Source organism: Sturnira hondurensis, unplaced genomic scaffold (assembly GCF_014824575.4).
Source record: "Sturnira hondurensis isolate 20B ecotype Veracruz unplaced genomic scaffold, ASM1482457v3 Scaffold0005220, whole genome shotgun sequence".
NCBI lineage: Eukaryota > Metazoa > Chordata > Mammalia > Chiroptera > Phyllostomidae > Sturnira > Sturnira hondurensis.
In genome coordinates this window covers 4,808,294-4,825,035 of record NW_028077851.1, presented here as the reverse complement: position 1 = coordinate 4,825,035, position 16,742 = coordinate 4,808,294, and the positions used below count along the sequence as shown (strand labels likewise).

The window sequence follows — 16,742 nt, the reverse complement described above, 5'->3', positions numbered from 1 at the left end:
ATAAAGGTATCATTTAAATGAAGTTTTAGGTATTTAAGATTTCTTATTATCAGAAAATAATCTAATTCTCCAGAAAAAAGTAGGCTTTTATAAAAGGAGCCAGGAACTTTAAACTTAGCACAGTGAAAATTTCTAGCTATTTACCTTTTGTCTGCTTCTCATATTTTTAGTCCTTCACACAGAAAACAGTTTCTCCTTCAAAAATATTATCCAATTATGTTATATACAAGAATCACTTTGCCCATCAATATAGAAAAACCAATGGCTCCTGCTTAATCTTTCAGAGGCCAAGGGAATCTCCTGCACTTGATTTTTAATGGCTAATGTATATTGTTATTATATGTATGTCTAATAAGAAAGCTTCATATACTAAAATATAGACATTATATTAACATTGTCATGGAAGGACCATTACCATACCCATCATATTTTTATCTTCTAGTTCTTGGTAGCCCAAACAAAGTAACTAGTTTTAATATTTCAAATGACAGTTACCTGCCACATTACTTTAGTCTATGTTCACAATTAAATACACATATTTTAGTATTAATACCCTAATAACTTCATTACAAAAATGAATCTTACACATAATAAGAAGTACTAATGTCAAAAATTTTTCACAGGGTGAGCTGTACAGTAAGACATTTATAATTTATACATCTACACAAAAATCAACTACTTTTAGTTTGAGAATTTCATTTGACAACTTGAAGCCAATTTACCACTTTGCTCCTCCCATACTCAAAGACTACATGTAGGACTGACAGATCCTTGATGAAGAATACCACATCTTCCCTGCAGCCTTTTTATCTACCTTCTCTCACTTACCATGCCAAGAGGAGGGAACAGTCTTCTCTCAGCTGACAGGGCAAATGGAGGACCACTTAATTGCCACCATCATTTTCCCCCTTATTTACTGTAATTCACCTATTCCCACTAGTCTCTTCTTACCTCTTTACCATTATCTACTTCATTCTCCATGCTCACTTCCACTTTCTTCAATAATTCCAATAACTTAATTCACATTATTTCTTCTTACAAAGTTACCCTATCATCATTTTCAGGAATTTAACCTTAACATCACACTTCTCATACTTCGTCATCCCAACCTCATCATTGGAAATTTCAGCTCTTCCCTAAAATGGTTATGCTTAGTAATTTCTGGAACTCTTCTATCTCCAAGATAACCAGCATGCCCATTTCTGTATCTTCAGCTTTCTTACCTATCATTTTTGCTCCATACCAACTGACCAAGCTTTTCATTCTCTTTATGAGATCTAGCCACAAGCCCTCTCCATTTCAGTCCAATCTATTAGCTGTCTTCTGGCTTTACTCTACTCTGTATCAACCTGCACCCAACTTTCCACCTCCAACATTACCCCATCATCTCTGATCAAGCCCAGCATGTCAGTTCCCACCTATAAATCACACTAACATTTGTGTTCTCTGGTCCTGAGCTATAGGATAAGGGTTAGCAATCTTTTTCTATAAAGGGTCAGATAGTAAGTATTTAAGGCTATAAAGGCCACATACAGTCTCTGTCACATATTCTTTTTAGTTTCTTTGTTTGCTTGTCTATTTTAACATTTCATGCATATTAAAACCATTCTTAGCTCACAGACTACATGAGCTAGAAGTGGCCCTTGGGTTGCAGCTTGCCAACTTTCGCTATAGAGCATTAGGATATTATCGATTGCTGTAAAATCCACACTAACTCCACTCCGGGTGTCATTGTGCCAACTCACTGATTTCCAAGTATGCTTTCCTGCTTAAGTCCCCATCTTCCTCTCATCCTATTCCATTCAGCAAATGACCTTATTTTCTACTGCATGAGAAGACTAAAGGCTATATTGCAGGAGTGACCATAACCATGACATTTCTCCAGCTTGAAAATACACGTCTTTTCATTCATTCTCATCTCTCCCTCTTGTAACAAATAAAAAATTTTCTTTCTACTCTTCCAATTCCCTTTTACTTATATCCTAATAACAATCTTCTCTGGTTCCACTAGGACATTATGATTTCAATTATCTCCTCTCTCCTCATGATATTTAATCACTTGAGTCCCAACTCCTTGCTCTCTCTTATAACACTCACACATCCCTTATTTTGAAGTTACCTCCTCTAGCTGCTGGTATACTTTTAAGCACTTGCATGAGCCCTCCTACTTACTACCAAAATACCAAGGTCACCTATAACTGATACTTAAATTTCCTTATTATTTTGTTTCTTTAGCCCCCTCCAACAACTGTTTCTTCTCCCAAATATATTTTAAAAGAAATTCTTTCCAAGATCACTAATGACCCCTTCCTAGTTAATAAATTCTCATAAATCCTCATTCTCTTGACAATCTATTAATCTTCACAGTTCTGTTCCAAGCTGACTCAGCAGAATATAATCATAAAAGCATTTCTATTGCTCAAGCAGTTGATCATCAAAGACACATGGTATTTACTTCCCTCTATAGCAGCAGGGGCACTCTCTGTCCTATCACACACTGCCCACACTTCAATCCTGCTTTGTACAGGTCTCTGCCTATTACTCTTCCTTTTATCATCACTTAAAGGCATCTCTAAGATACTGTTTTTTCACCTTCTCATTTTCCTACTGTGCTCAAAACAAGCATAAAAGTCCTTTTTAAGACCCCCTTCATTTAAAGAGGTTCATTTTATTTTACAACTAATCACTACAAAAAAAGGATGGCAAACACTGGGGAAGTTATAAAGCAAAACAAGGTCTCTAATTTTTAGTAGCAAATTGTGCCAGTTTTTATGGAAATAAGACCTGTCTTTTTTTTTAACCCTTTGGGACCTTGCATCAAGTTAACTATTCTAACCAGCCCAGTTCCCTGCTCATTTACCAAGCAGAGATGGTTTGGTTGGCATGGTAAGAGTTCAATAGAGTGAACACAGCCAGTCCTATTACCTGAGCTCCTTCGTTGTCCCTCCTGAGTCTTCTTGATAACCCATGTAGGTTTCCCTCTCGATATCAAGAACCACAGTTTTACGGCATTAACAATACCCTAAACATATAATAAAAGGGAACTCCCACAAAGAAAGAAAGAAATCATTTACTTGGAAAAGTAAAGATCTGCTTTTGGAGCCTGACAGAACATTCCAGTTTGGGAAGTGGTGCTGTATCTTTTCCAGTGGCTTTAAAAAATGATGTCTGAACAACTATACCAAAACCAAATATTACAAAATGATCTGAAGCTTTGATTCACCCCCTTCTCCCCCCTTTCAAAAAGGGGCTTAGAGAGCTAAAGTAAACAGACTAAAGAAGAGAGGGAAAAACCTCTTCATATGCCTTATACATACATTAATTCGCATAGTATATTCTATCTGAAGGTTATTCAAAAGTTGTAAAAAGGTTACTGGAAAGAAATTCCAAAACACAACTAGAAAGTTAAAGGAGAGCTCTCTAACTCAAATTACAAAAGTCCAGTTAAGTTGTTTATCTCCATACCTAAATGACAGTGTCTCTTGGCACACATGCTAAATTAAAGTAAGAAAACTGAATTTAGTAGAAGTTCCATGGTTTCCCTACCCTGTTATATAATTATGTTTCATAAGTATTCAGACTATAAATGAAATCATAAAAATGCAAAGACAAGTTAGAAATCACAGTTAGAATTTAGGAGGGCTTTAATTTAAGTGTTCTTTTAAAAATATATGTTTTCCACTTGCCAATCACAGATACTTTGTACACTACTCCCTTCAGCTTTACAGGGGTGCTTGCTTCCCATGAAGACCTTTTCTTTTCTCTTACAATTCCTACTCATAGCTGTTCACTTCAAAAGAACCAAGATTTTGGTCACCACAATATTACTAAAGAACATAGCCATTTTCAAAACCTTTAATATTTTCATTAAAAAGTTCATATGAAAAGAAGCAACTTCAGTTGTTTGAGGTCAGTTTATATCATCTAACAATACTGAGCCTTTAAGGGTCACTCCATTTTTTGCCCTGGTTGGTGTGGTTCTGTGGACTAAGCCCTGGCCTGCAAACCAAAAGGTAACTGGTTCAATTCCCAGTCAGGGCACATGTCTGGGTTGTGGGCCAGGTCCCTGGTTGGGGGCTTTCGCGAGGCAACCAACTGATGTGGTCCTCTCACATCCATGTTTCCTTCTCTTTCTCCCTCCCTTCCCTTTTCTCTGAAAATAAGTTTAAAAATCTTTTAAGAAGCCATTCCATTTTTAAACCATAGTACTTTTTCTTACTGAATGACTTCTATAGAGTGACTTCCATTATGCTATAAAAAACTCATAGCAGTCACGGCTATAACTTCCACAAAACTCATTAAATATATTGACACAATATTTAATTAGTAAAATGTTATCCATATTTCTACATCATAAAAATACTTTCAATAAGTCTCATGTAATACCAGCAAAAATTACATTTCTCAAACTACAGAAAAAAATTGGCAACACATTTCATTACAAACTGTAGATTTAAATGATCAAGTCTAACTTACAATAGGGCTGTTCCTTTTTTGTTTTAAACAAATTTTACAGTGTAAATAACCAAAGACTGACTTTTCCTTGTATCATAAAACAACTTTGACAAGTGACTTATCAAATAATAGCTACAACAATTTCAATAAATAATATTTAGAATAAAACAAGATTTTTTGAGATAACAGTACTGACTGGATGTTTAGTATACAAAAGATAACAAGGCAGACAATGAATTTCTTTAACGCACTTCAGCTACAATATAAAGAAAGAAACTTTGGGTGCAATTCCTACCTTTGGAAATATCCCAGAGAAACAAACTGTCGTTGCATTTACCATTAAGGTGATTTAGGTTCCCCTGGACAGCCTTCTCCTTTACTAGGAATAAAACTGCCTTTCTGAAGAAAGCACGTCAACAACAAAGCCCATGTTGCCCGAGCAAGCCTGAATTTCAAGCAAATGGGGATGAAGCTATTTGCATTTGTTGGTTTAAGGGGGTGGGGTGGAGGAGGGGACTAAGAGGACTGCTAAAGTAATTCGCATATTGTCTGTGGGCCCTATAGCAGTGATCATCAGTCACCTGTTCAAACTTCCTTCACTCCTGCCTTCAAAGAAGAATCAAAGGTTACCCTGGGTCAGAGACTCTGGAAAGAAATGAGAAGACATGCAAAATCTAACTGCCAACCCATTGAGTGCACAGACAAAGTTAACTCCACTGGACCACATGTCCTAAAAACCAAGACATTTTAATAGTCTCAAGAGACCTGGTTAAAATACATCATAGAACAGAAAAAAGAAAGAAGCTGCAGGTTCTTCTTGCAATTATTGCAGTTTTTAGCTGAAACACTTAAAACAGAGAAAAGGCATTTGTTTTGGTTGGTTTTTAAGATACTTCTTTCCATCATAATAGCTGTCTCATTTGCACAAACAAAACATTTGTTCCAAGCTGTTTGTATGAAAAAGAAAGTATCAGCTGTTTAAATTTCATGGCTCTTGAGTGAATAATTTTGGTTGATAGCATTTCTATTTAACTTATACCAAGCAAGAAGAATACTAAATATGCTAAGCATATTAGTCCATATTTTATTATAAGCTACATTAAGAGCAAAAATTTAAACAAATATTTGAGTGTTTATTCTGAAGCTTTCAGGTGGGACTGACATACCTTGAACTTTTTACAGCCTTACTTATATGTACTTGTTACTTTTATCCCACTATAACAGAGAATGAAAAGGTGTTGGTTTGTTTTTACTGAACATAAAATCATATTTTAAAAAGGGAAAAGAGTTAGTGAAGATATGTCTTAAAACTATAAAATCATAATTTTAAAATTTAGAAAGAGATGAAGTACAAGTTGCAAAAACTACATATTCCTCTGCACACATCTGAACAAAGAGCAAAAGCAGTCATAATTTCTCGTTTGGTTTTATTTTAAATGAGAATAAAGTGGGGGCGGGGATTAGAACAAGCTGTTTGCTCAGTGAGAACTTTGAAATATTTCTCAAAGACTAACTTTGAAACAGTTCAAAAAATATTACATAGGAAGAGCTTTACAAAATAAGGCTATTATATAAACTGACTAGTTAACTTTTTTAAAGATCAAAAGTTTAGATTTTAAAACCCACTCCATTAAAATTTTAATTAAAAATTAACCATACACATACACACATGCATGCACATATAACAAAATAAACCAGCATTCAAAGAAGCTAACAGTGCCCAAGATAATTACCTTTAAAATCTATGATTTCTCTCATATGTGGAATCTAATGAACAAATTAAACTAACAAGCAAAATTGAGGCAGACTCATAGAGCAGGCTGACAGCTTGGAGGGATCAAGCAAAAAAAAAAACAAAAAAAGAAAGAACTCATGGACACGGACAACAGTGTCCGTGGGGGGGGGGGAATTGCTGTGGAGGGGGTGTGGAAGCAGGTATAGGGGGAATAAATGGTAGTGAAAAATACAATTAAAAAATAACGTATAGCAATTTTTTTCAAAAATCTATTTAACTTTTTTACTATTTAACCTTCAAAAGAAGTCCCTATTCATACAATTTACATGTGAATTACCAACAAAATGGATCTAATATGGCAGTTCTACCAAATATGTATTATCAGAAATATTTTACAAAATTGTGAAGGAAACACCATATTTGTATTGAGTTCCACTTGTAAATTAAGGCTGTTTCTGCAAAAAGTAGGGGGTTGGTGAGGGACCCAATAAAATGAATAATTTAATCAAGAAAGGAGTTAAGATGGTCACTGATGGCCTACCGTGCCACAAAGCAGGGGTGCTTGGCTACACCTTCCTGATTGTAAGTTTTCCCCTCCTCCACATTTCCCTTTGGACCAGAAGAATTCCTCTATACCGTTGGGATCCTGCAACTTTATACTCAAAGCATCTGGAAGTTTGTTGTCCCCCTTCTTGGTCTATATGGTCATAACTGTTTAAAGAATTAAGCTACCAGATGACAGACACTTCACACCAGTGTGGGTCATTAATTTACAAACAATGATGCATAAATCTGAAGCTGAGTTAAATAAAATTAATAAATGTAGTTTAATTTATACACTTAACTTTAACAGTATTTAAGTACCTTTAAAGCCAAGCAGCATGGTTTAAAATGAAGCAACTTCTTTTTTATTTTAATATCCCACAATATTAGAAAATTAACACAGGAACAAATTTTTAAAAATCAAACTTGAAAAAAAAGAAAAAGCCAAATTTTAAAAAATAATCTTCTGCTTCTGAATGTCTCTGATTTCTTAAAAGATGAAAAACCTACATTTATTGTGTTCAAAAAAAATTATAGAAAGAAAACTTTTAAAGTTAAACAAAGAAATAAGTACAATTAGAGAAACAATACAGTAACCTATTTGTTTTATAAACTTCCCCAATAAAGACAGAAAAAGGAAAAGATTTTTAAAAGATCGTGCATAGCCTTTAAAATAATGGTAGTCCCAGTTCTGATTGGAAGTTGCTAGATTCTAAGTCTTGCTCCTTCATGTATTAAATCTTTATACTTTAATATATTAATATTTGTAGTTTAATGAGATGACTGGCTGTAAATCCCTATAACTGTATATGCTAGAGACAAAAGAAGGGCAATAATGAGAAGAAACCAACAGCTTACAGAACATTCCTAAATATCATTTCTTTAGAGAGAACTAAGATATAAGATACAAAGCAGGGGGACAAGCTGAAACAGAAAACAGCAAAATCAAATAAATTCTTCACAAAGAAAATCTACAATGGCCTTGCTCTAGAGTTTGCTTGATCCAGGCTTCTTTAAGCTGCCAGGGACACAGCAGCACACATACTTCCTTCCTCTTTCTCACCAGACACCCTGTACAGGTCTCCAGAACAAATCTGATGAGCTATGACAGCACCAACCAGAAGCAAAGGGCTTTGAAACATTGCAGGGTTATAACAAGAACCAAGAAAGGAGAACCTAAATAAATGGGGCAGGGGCACCACACAGCTTGCTGAATATTCTATCCAAAGCATGTTTCTCAGTGGATTTTTCTACCAATAAGAACTTGGCTATTTCTGATTATGGAAGTGTTAACCCAGGGAGAAAAATTTCGTTTCAAAAAAGTTTTAAAGTAAATTAGACTGTATTACTACACAGAAAAACATTAAACTTAAATAAGTGCTTTTTTAATGTAAAGTCAAATCAAGTAGCATTCCTGAATGCCTCACTATACTTCTTTAAGAAACTATGTAAGTGAATTAATTGCCTTTAGTCATTAGTTATTTGAAAAAGTTTTAAGTGAGATATCCTAACACTAATGTTGAAAAACAAACACTTCCAGTGTGTTTAAGAAATATTCAAAATTACCCCTGGCTGGTGTAGCTCAGTGGATTGAGTGTGGGCCCACGAACCAAAGAGTCACAAATTCCATTCCCAGTCAGGGCACATGCCTGGACTGTGTGGGCCAGGTTCCCAGTATGGGGTGCATGAGCAGCAACCACGCATCGGTGTTTCTCTCCCTCTCTTTCACCTTCCCTTCCCTCTCTCTAAAAATAAATAAAATCTTTTTAAAACAGAAATATTCAAAATTAACAAAAATAATAGATTTAAAAAATTTTGAAATTCGATTTTTATACCTTTTAAAATCAAGTAACTGTAAGTTTCTTAAATTATTTAATATTCAAGTCAATAAATTCAATATTTCTGTACTTTTTGAGAAAGCAATTGACAGAGAAAAGGTTTTTTTACTTTTATGACAGGGTTGATTTTTTTTATACTTTTCCTCAGTGTCTTACATTGACTTCTACCTTCTACGCATCCATCATTTTTGTGTTTCTCAAAGACTAGGCCTCAAACCATGTGCAATGGAAACACCCGTGCTCCACTCCATACCTACGGAATCAGAACCCATGGATGTAAGTTTCAGGGCATCAGCCTTGTAACAAGCTCTCCCAGGTGATTCAAGTTTAAGAATTATTGTTTCAAATGTTAACCCATGAAGTCCAGTAGTTGGTCCTCTACCACCTCCACCTGTTACACATGCATAATTAAATCAACACCTAAAACTTCCACTACTTACTGCTCTCAATAGGATGTATAAGCTGCCCACCCCTCACACCCCCCACCAGCACCTATAATCCCATCTGACACAAAGAATACTCGAGTGAACATGATGATTCTCAAACTTGCTTTGTCAACCAAGACCTATCTCTTTTAGGCTCCATCCCTGCATGTGCAGCTATCCAATGGACATGCCCAGATGAATGTCCTAAAGTTATCCTGAATCAGTTAGGATTAAGTTCAGCTTAATCCTACAGGAAAAAATAAAAGAATAGTGGTTTATAGAACACAGAAGTTTCTCTCTCAAATAACAGTCTAGAACAGGCTAGTATGAAAATATTTCTCCACAAAGTTCTCAGAGACTTTAGCTCCTTTCTACTTTCCACTCCACTATGCTTAGAATATGGTCCTTGTGTCATGGTCCAAGATGCAGCTCTACCCAAAACAACCACACTCATAGCAGCAGGATAGAAGCAGGAGGAGGGAAAAGAGAAGGGTAAATTCATTTCTCTCTGTAACACATCTCCTGGAAATAGAATATACTACCTATACTTTTATTCCATTGACCAGAAGTTAGTCTCATGACCACATATAACTGCTAGAGAGGCTGAAAATGTAGTCTTTATGTTAGGCAGCCAAATTGTATTACTAAGAAAAAATGAGGGACCAGATACTGAAGAACAACAGCATTCTTGACCCACATTCTGTAATTTTAACCTTTGTGATGTGTCCACTCCACCTTTATCTCCATTCTTCCTGATAACTCCTTCTCCTCTCATAATACTCACATCATGTGTCTTTTTGTGAAGCTTTCCTTTATCCAACCACCTTTCCCTCAAGCCTAAACAGACTGGATATCTTTGGGCCACCTTCATATCTGGCACACATCTCCATTTTCACCTTATTATTTCTGTACCATGTTTTTAAAAAAAAAATCTATCCCTCTATTCATCCCTCTTCCAATAGAAGGCAAACTTCTTGAGGGCAGAGACTATGCCTCATTTATCTCAGCATCATATGCATATAGATCTGGATCATATTAAGTTTTACAAAAAATCAATCATTAATGTCTGCTTCCTAAAATTACGGCAGTAAGGAACTGGTAAAAGGTACCTAATAAAAAGAACATCATAGTATGTAGTATTATATTATAGGATATGTTAAAGTTTCAAATTACAGAAAATTCTAAAGCAGTCACAAGAACACAGCAGTCCTCCTTATATGTGGTTTCACTTTCCATAGCTTCAATTACCTGCGGTCAACTCCAGTCCAAAAATATTAAATAGAAAATTACAGAAATAAACAATCAATATATTTTAAATTGTGTGCTATCCTTAGTAGCATGATAAGATCCCATACTGTACCATTCTGAGACACCCAGGATGTGAATCATCCCTTTATCCAGCATCTCCATGCTGTATATGTTACCCATCCATTAATCACTTAGTAGCCATTTCAGTTACCAGGTTGACTGTCATGATATTGCAGTACTTGTGTTCAAGTAACCCTTATTTTACTTAATAATGGCCCCGAAGTGCAAGAGTAGTGATGCTGGCAATTTGGGTATGCCAAAGAGAAGCCATAAAGTACATGTATGTATAGGAAAAAACATAGTATACATAGGGTTTGGTATTATCCAAGATTTTAAATATCCACTGGGGGTTTTAAAACACAGCCCCTGAAGACAAAGAAAGACTACTGTAATATGGCTATACTTAGTGTTTCTGCCATTTTCACCTCTTCCACATTGACAAAACGTTTCCCTTTGAGGACGTTTTTCATCCGAGGAAACAAAAAAAACAGTTGCTTGGGGTGATATTGGGTGAATAGGGAGGGTGAGGAATGGGGGTCATGCCATTTTTGGTAAAAAACTGCTGAACACTCAGTGTAGTGTGGGCAGGTGTGCTCGTAAATCACCCATCATGAAATGGGCAAGTGCAATGAAAGAGTCTTCAAAAAAAATTCACTGATGCTGAACATAGCTTCTCACAACAATGCCAGCTGGTGCACTGATACAGACAGATTCCTAGAATACTCACCTAGCATTGGAAACCTGTACTACAAGGGGCCTGCCCTCCAGAAGATAATTCATTTTTCTTTTTGGTCCCCCCTTGTAATAATCTACATTGGCTTCCATGGAGCTGAAATTGTCCATTGATGTGTAGATTTTAATTAAGACTATCAAAATACCCATTTAATTTGCAAAATGACCAAAATCATGTAAAACATGTATGTAAGAGTTGTAATACCCAGCCTTTTAAAATCTATTGTCTATATATAAACAATGGAATAATGCGTGTATTTTTAAGTTTAACATCAACTATAAAGGAAGCTGAGTATCCCAAAGTGCAAGGCTTCAACAGTTTAAGTATAGCATCCAGCTTTGCCCATTCTCTCCAGCGTGGACCATCCATTCAGACTACGGTGCTGGGTTGGCCCTCAAGAATTCTAATCATAGCCTTCTTGTACCTCCAGTTCTCTGGCCTGGACAGTGCTCTTGCCTGTGGCTCCAGTGGGCATGAAGTGCTAAATTCAATGCCAATAGCAGTTAGATCTAGCTCAATAAAAGAACATGTAGTTATTCATTGTCTTACCATGAATTCCCGGTGGTTGTAATACATGTCCTGTCAGATGACACCACCCAACTGGGAAAATATCTCGGCAATAGTATTTGCACCAATAATCAAAAGCTCCACTCCAGCCATCGAATGTGATATAAACTTCATCTCCTCTAACACCTCCAATACTTGCAGGACATATCATATAAGGGTTCTTCTTGTCCACAGCTTCCAGTTTCATCCCCACTTTAAAATTATTTAGAGGTGGCTTTGGTGGTTCCTATCAAAACATTTAAAAAGTTTTTATTATTTAGATGTATTAAGCATTTCTTTGATTGTATTCTTATAGCATTTAGCAACCAAAAACTGAGCTCCATGTATATCAATTACATACAAGAAGAAAATAGTTCTTACAGATCTCTCTGCAACTCTGCTCTATAACATCTCACTTACTCCGGAGCAGAGTCAAGAACCAGAAAGAAACAAAAACCAGCTTGACAGTAATTCATCCATCCATCCACCCATCCATTCATTCAAGAAATATGTATAATATACTATGTACTAAGAATTCTGGATCCATTGGTGAACAAAAATATCAAAGATCCCTGCTCCAGTGAAGCTTACATTCTAGTGGTGGTGGTGGTAATAAGGTTGGGGGTTGAGTAGGGGAAAGCAAGAGAAGCACTCAACAAGAAATTTTAAAAGAGGGAGTCAAACAAACCAATAAATATGTAAATTATACGGTATGTTGAAAGGTGGTAAGTCCAAAGGGAAGGAACAGTAGTAAATAATACCCAAAAAGAAACTCAGAGTATAAAATGCAGACACAAGAACACAACTCATATATACTCATATAATCTGAGGCCATTTATGATATCCAATACAGAATACTTTAAAAAGTATTCCTTAGATTCAAAAGTTAAAGCATGCAAATGCTAACAGGATTTTTAGAAAGCCCGAGTGCTATGTTGAAAACAACATCTTTTCCTTCAATTTGCATTTTATCCTAGTAAATGGCACTATCAGCAACCCAATCACCCAAGCCAGAAGCCTGGAAATAGTCCTAGACCAGTGGCTCTCAGCCCAACTGAACATTAGAATCACCTGAGGGCCATGCCACCAGAGAAAGTATTAAACTGGTCTTGGGTGGGGCCTGGACATTAGCACCTTTTAATTCCCCAGGTGATTCTAATGTATATCCAAGGCTGAAAACACTAGAGACATCCTTTTCCCTTAATACTTACATTCAAAGACGACAACCAGCCAATTCTACCCCCTAAATGTCTATAATAACATTAAAAGCTAATCTACAATTAGTATATGCCAAGCACTGTTTTCCACATATTAATTTAATTATTACAACAACCTATGAAGTCAGCGAAATTATAACCCTTATTTTACAGATGATAAAACTTATGCACAATTGCCTAAGAATATACCATAATATCAGAGCTAGATTTCTAACCCTAGGAAACCAACTCCACGGAACGTCCTACCCCATCTGGCTAGCCAACTCCAACTCATCCATTTCCAAATCCCAGCTCTCTTGGCCTCCTAAAGCTCGCCTAACAAACTCCTACTCACTCCTAGGCCCACCTCAAATGGACACACTCTTGCCTTCAATTGTGAAACTAAAGTCGGAATGTTTTCATTTCTCTATGAGATGAATAAATTCTCAAAAGCAGGTACTACCTCTTATTCATGTTATTTCCAGCACAGTATCCAACAGTAAGCAGTTTAAAACAAAAACCTGAATGAACCAAGGAATCACTTGAAGAACAGGTAAGCAAACTCTCAATTAATTCTTTCACCAAGTTACAATTTATGAAATATATCTGGTGGGTTGGTTTCTTAATTTTTTTAATTTATTTAATTGTTGTTCAAGTATAGTTTTCTGTCTTTTACTCCCATCCCAGCCCACACCCCCACAGTGCTCCCCACATCCCTCCCACTTCCATCCCCTTAGTTCTTGTCCATGTGTCCTTTATACTACTAGTTCCTGTAAATCCTTCCCCCTTTCCCCTGAAATTCCCTCCCCTCTGGTCGCTGTATGCCTGTTCTATATTTCAGTGTCTTTGGTTATATTTTGCTTGCTTGTTTGTTTTGTTGTTTAGCTTCCTGTTAAAGGTGAGATCATATGGTATTTGTCTTTCACTGACTGGCTTATTTCACTCAGCATAATGCTCTCCAGTTCCATCCATGCTGTTCCAAAGGGTAGTAGCTCCTTCTTTCTTTCTGCTGCATAGAATTCCATTGTGTAAATGTACCATAGTTTTTTGATCCATTCGTTTACTGATAGGCACCTAGGTTGCTTCCAGCACTTGGCTATTGTAAATTGTGCTGCTATGAACATTAGGGTGCATAGATTCTTTTGGATTGGTGTTTCAGGGTTCTTAGGATATAATCCTAGCAGTGGAATTGCCGGGTCAAAAGGCAAATATATTTTTAATTTTCGGAGAAAATTCCATACTGTTTTCCATAGTGGTTTCTTTTTTTATGCCCCCTTTAAACATATCTCATTTTCCCCCATTTTCTACTATTATCCTTAATTATTAGCCCTCAAAATCCTTTTAATTACATATTCTTAATTTGATTCTTTAAAAACACCCTGAAAGTAAGCAGAGAAAAAGGTAGCTTGATCAAACATCAAAGTATTTAATAACTAAATAGCTGGTAAGAAACAGAGTTGCACACTGACACTAAAGATCAATTGTCTGTTACCACATATGGGGGGAAAAGGATAACCTTGGTAGTTGGTAAATTTGTGCTAGACATTTACAGAATGCAGAAAACATTCAAGACACACATAAGGATTCCAGGACTTTAAATTGTCATATGACAGAGTAATAGTAAGACTTTCTGTAGCAAAGCAAACCAAGTTCAAATGGCAAAATACACTTTTCTGCTACTGATTCTCTGAAGATTTTCATACCGTTCATTATTTCTTCTAACTTTCATGAATGTATTTATTTATCAAATTTACTTACATCAGTATAGCTATACAAATTTTAACAGAAACTCTGAAAGAAAATAAATCTGTCTTTTTTAAAAAACAAAGAAACTGCTCTTTTTGTGTAACATAGTATATGAAAGGGCTTTATCTCAAAATAAGCTACCTCCAGATTTAGATAATAGGCAATGTGATTCCCTCTGCTGTCCACAAAAGGTAGTGATATTTATAGCATGATATCAAAGTATGTAATACTTTTTACAATAGCCAAATCAAAAGAAATACCATTTATATCAAAGCAACTTTATTCACTATTAAAAGCTTTTAAGGAATATTGTTTGTCTATCAGTTCTTGAGTGACTTCCTAAACACAAAGATGTAATTTGCAAAAGCAATAGTAAAATAAACAAGGGATCATTGTTTTTTCTTTTACTGTGAGAAAAAAAAATTATTCTTTTCTAGAAGGTGACTAGTAAAGAATGCTCTTTTAATGCCCCCTCCTTGCTTACCTACAATATGTTTCTCCTTAAAGGATATTTCTTCCCAAAGTCTACCAACTCTGAAGCCAATTATCTGCATTACTTCTCTGCCTGAAATATACTTACCCTTGTAACCTTGTGGTTCATTCTCTTCCTTTCCTCAGATCTTCACTCAAATTGCACCTTCTCAGCAAGACCTTCCTTACTAACCTATCCAAAATGTGGCCCTCTCATCTCCTTGGCATATATAGCTATGAAACATAATATACACATACTTTATTTATTTAGCATGGTCTATTATGCATTTCCACAGCTAGAAGATAAGAACCATAAGAGTGATTTTTATTGTTTTGTTTATAACTATATTCCCAGAGTCTACATCGGACCACAAATTCCTGTCCCTAACTTCTACTTCCTTACTTTTTACTCAACTACTTCTTGGACATCATCAAGAATTCTAGTCCTTTAACCTTCATTATTCATTTACAAATATTTACTGAGTGACTACTACATGCCAGACATGACTGAAGGTATTTGATATATATTAAGTAGCAAAACAGAGAAAAACCCCATCCTTGTGGTGCTAACACACTAGTGGAGAAAGATGAGAAAATGATAAAATAAGTAAAATATATTCTATGTTAGAAATAAATGCTACACACACAAAAAAAAGGAAGAGAAGAGTAAGGGAGATCCAAAGAACACTGTAGGAGAGGGGTTGTGCAATTTTAAATAAGGTAATCAGGACAACCCTCAAACAGAAGGTGATAGTGAGCAAAAACCCAGAAGAGGTGATTATTAACCATGCAGTCACCTAGAGAAGAATGTTCCAGGTAGAAAGAACAGCCAGGGCCTAAAGCAGGAGATGCATCTGAAATGTCTGAAAACAAGGAAGCAATTATGGCTAAAATGTAGTATGCAAGTATGAGAACAGTAGGAAATGAGGTCAGAGAGAGAATGAAGGTTCCTATCATGAAGATCTGTGGAGGCCACTATAAGTACTCTGGCTTCAACTTGGAGTAAAATGGGGATCCCCTGGATGGTTTTGAGCAAAGAACTGATATAATCTCACCTTTGTTTTAAAAGGAATACTCTGGTTGCTGTGTTAACTACAGACTGCAAGGTTATAAAGAGACCACTGGGGAGGTTCCTGCAGTAATTCAGATGAGAGATAAAGGTAGCTTGTACCCATCTAATAGCAATGGAGATGGGCAAGAAGTGGTTGGATTTTGAATATATCTTAAAGGCAAAGCCAACAGGATTTCCTTATGGACTGGATATAGTGTGTGAAAGAAATAATCACCATAGTTTCTGGTCTGAGGAACTAGAAGGATAGCTGCCACTCCGAGATGAAAAAAACTGCAAGAGGAGCATTTTGAAATGTCGACTACACATTTCAAAATGTAGTCGACATCCAAGTGGGGATGTAGTGTAGGTAGGCTAGATACACAAGTCTGAGTTGGGAGCAAGAGGGTGGATTGGAAACATGAATTGGAAAATCATCTGCATATCAACTGTATTTAAAGCCAGAAATTAGATTTGATTGCCAGGAACTTTTAATATTAAGATCAGAGTTTCACAGCCTTAACACTATGGCCATTTGGGACCAAAATATTCTGTTGTTGGGGCTGTTCTATGCATTGTAGGATGTTAGGCAGCATCCCTGGTCTCTACCCACTGGATGTAGGTCACACCACCCCTCCCCACCCATATACACAGTTATAACAACCCAAACTATCCCCAGATATTGCCAAATGTCTCTT

General features: G+C 36.1%; 1 protein-coding gene across 1 annotated transcript in view; it reads right to left on the bottom strand.

Moving 5' to 3' along the window:
* SCML2 (Scm polycomb group protein like 2) overlaps positions 1-16,742 on the bottom strand; it is a 75,048-nt gene that overhangs the window by 31,379 nt on the left and 26,927 nt on the right. Inside the window, exon 8 of the mRNA XM_037046274.1 lies at positions 11,587-11,830. Within this exon, the coding sequence (XP_036902169.1) occupies positions 11,587-11,830 (244 nt within the window). The remainder of the gene's footprint in view (positions 1-11,586; positions 11,831-16,742) is intronic.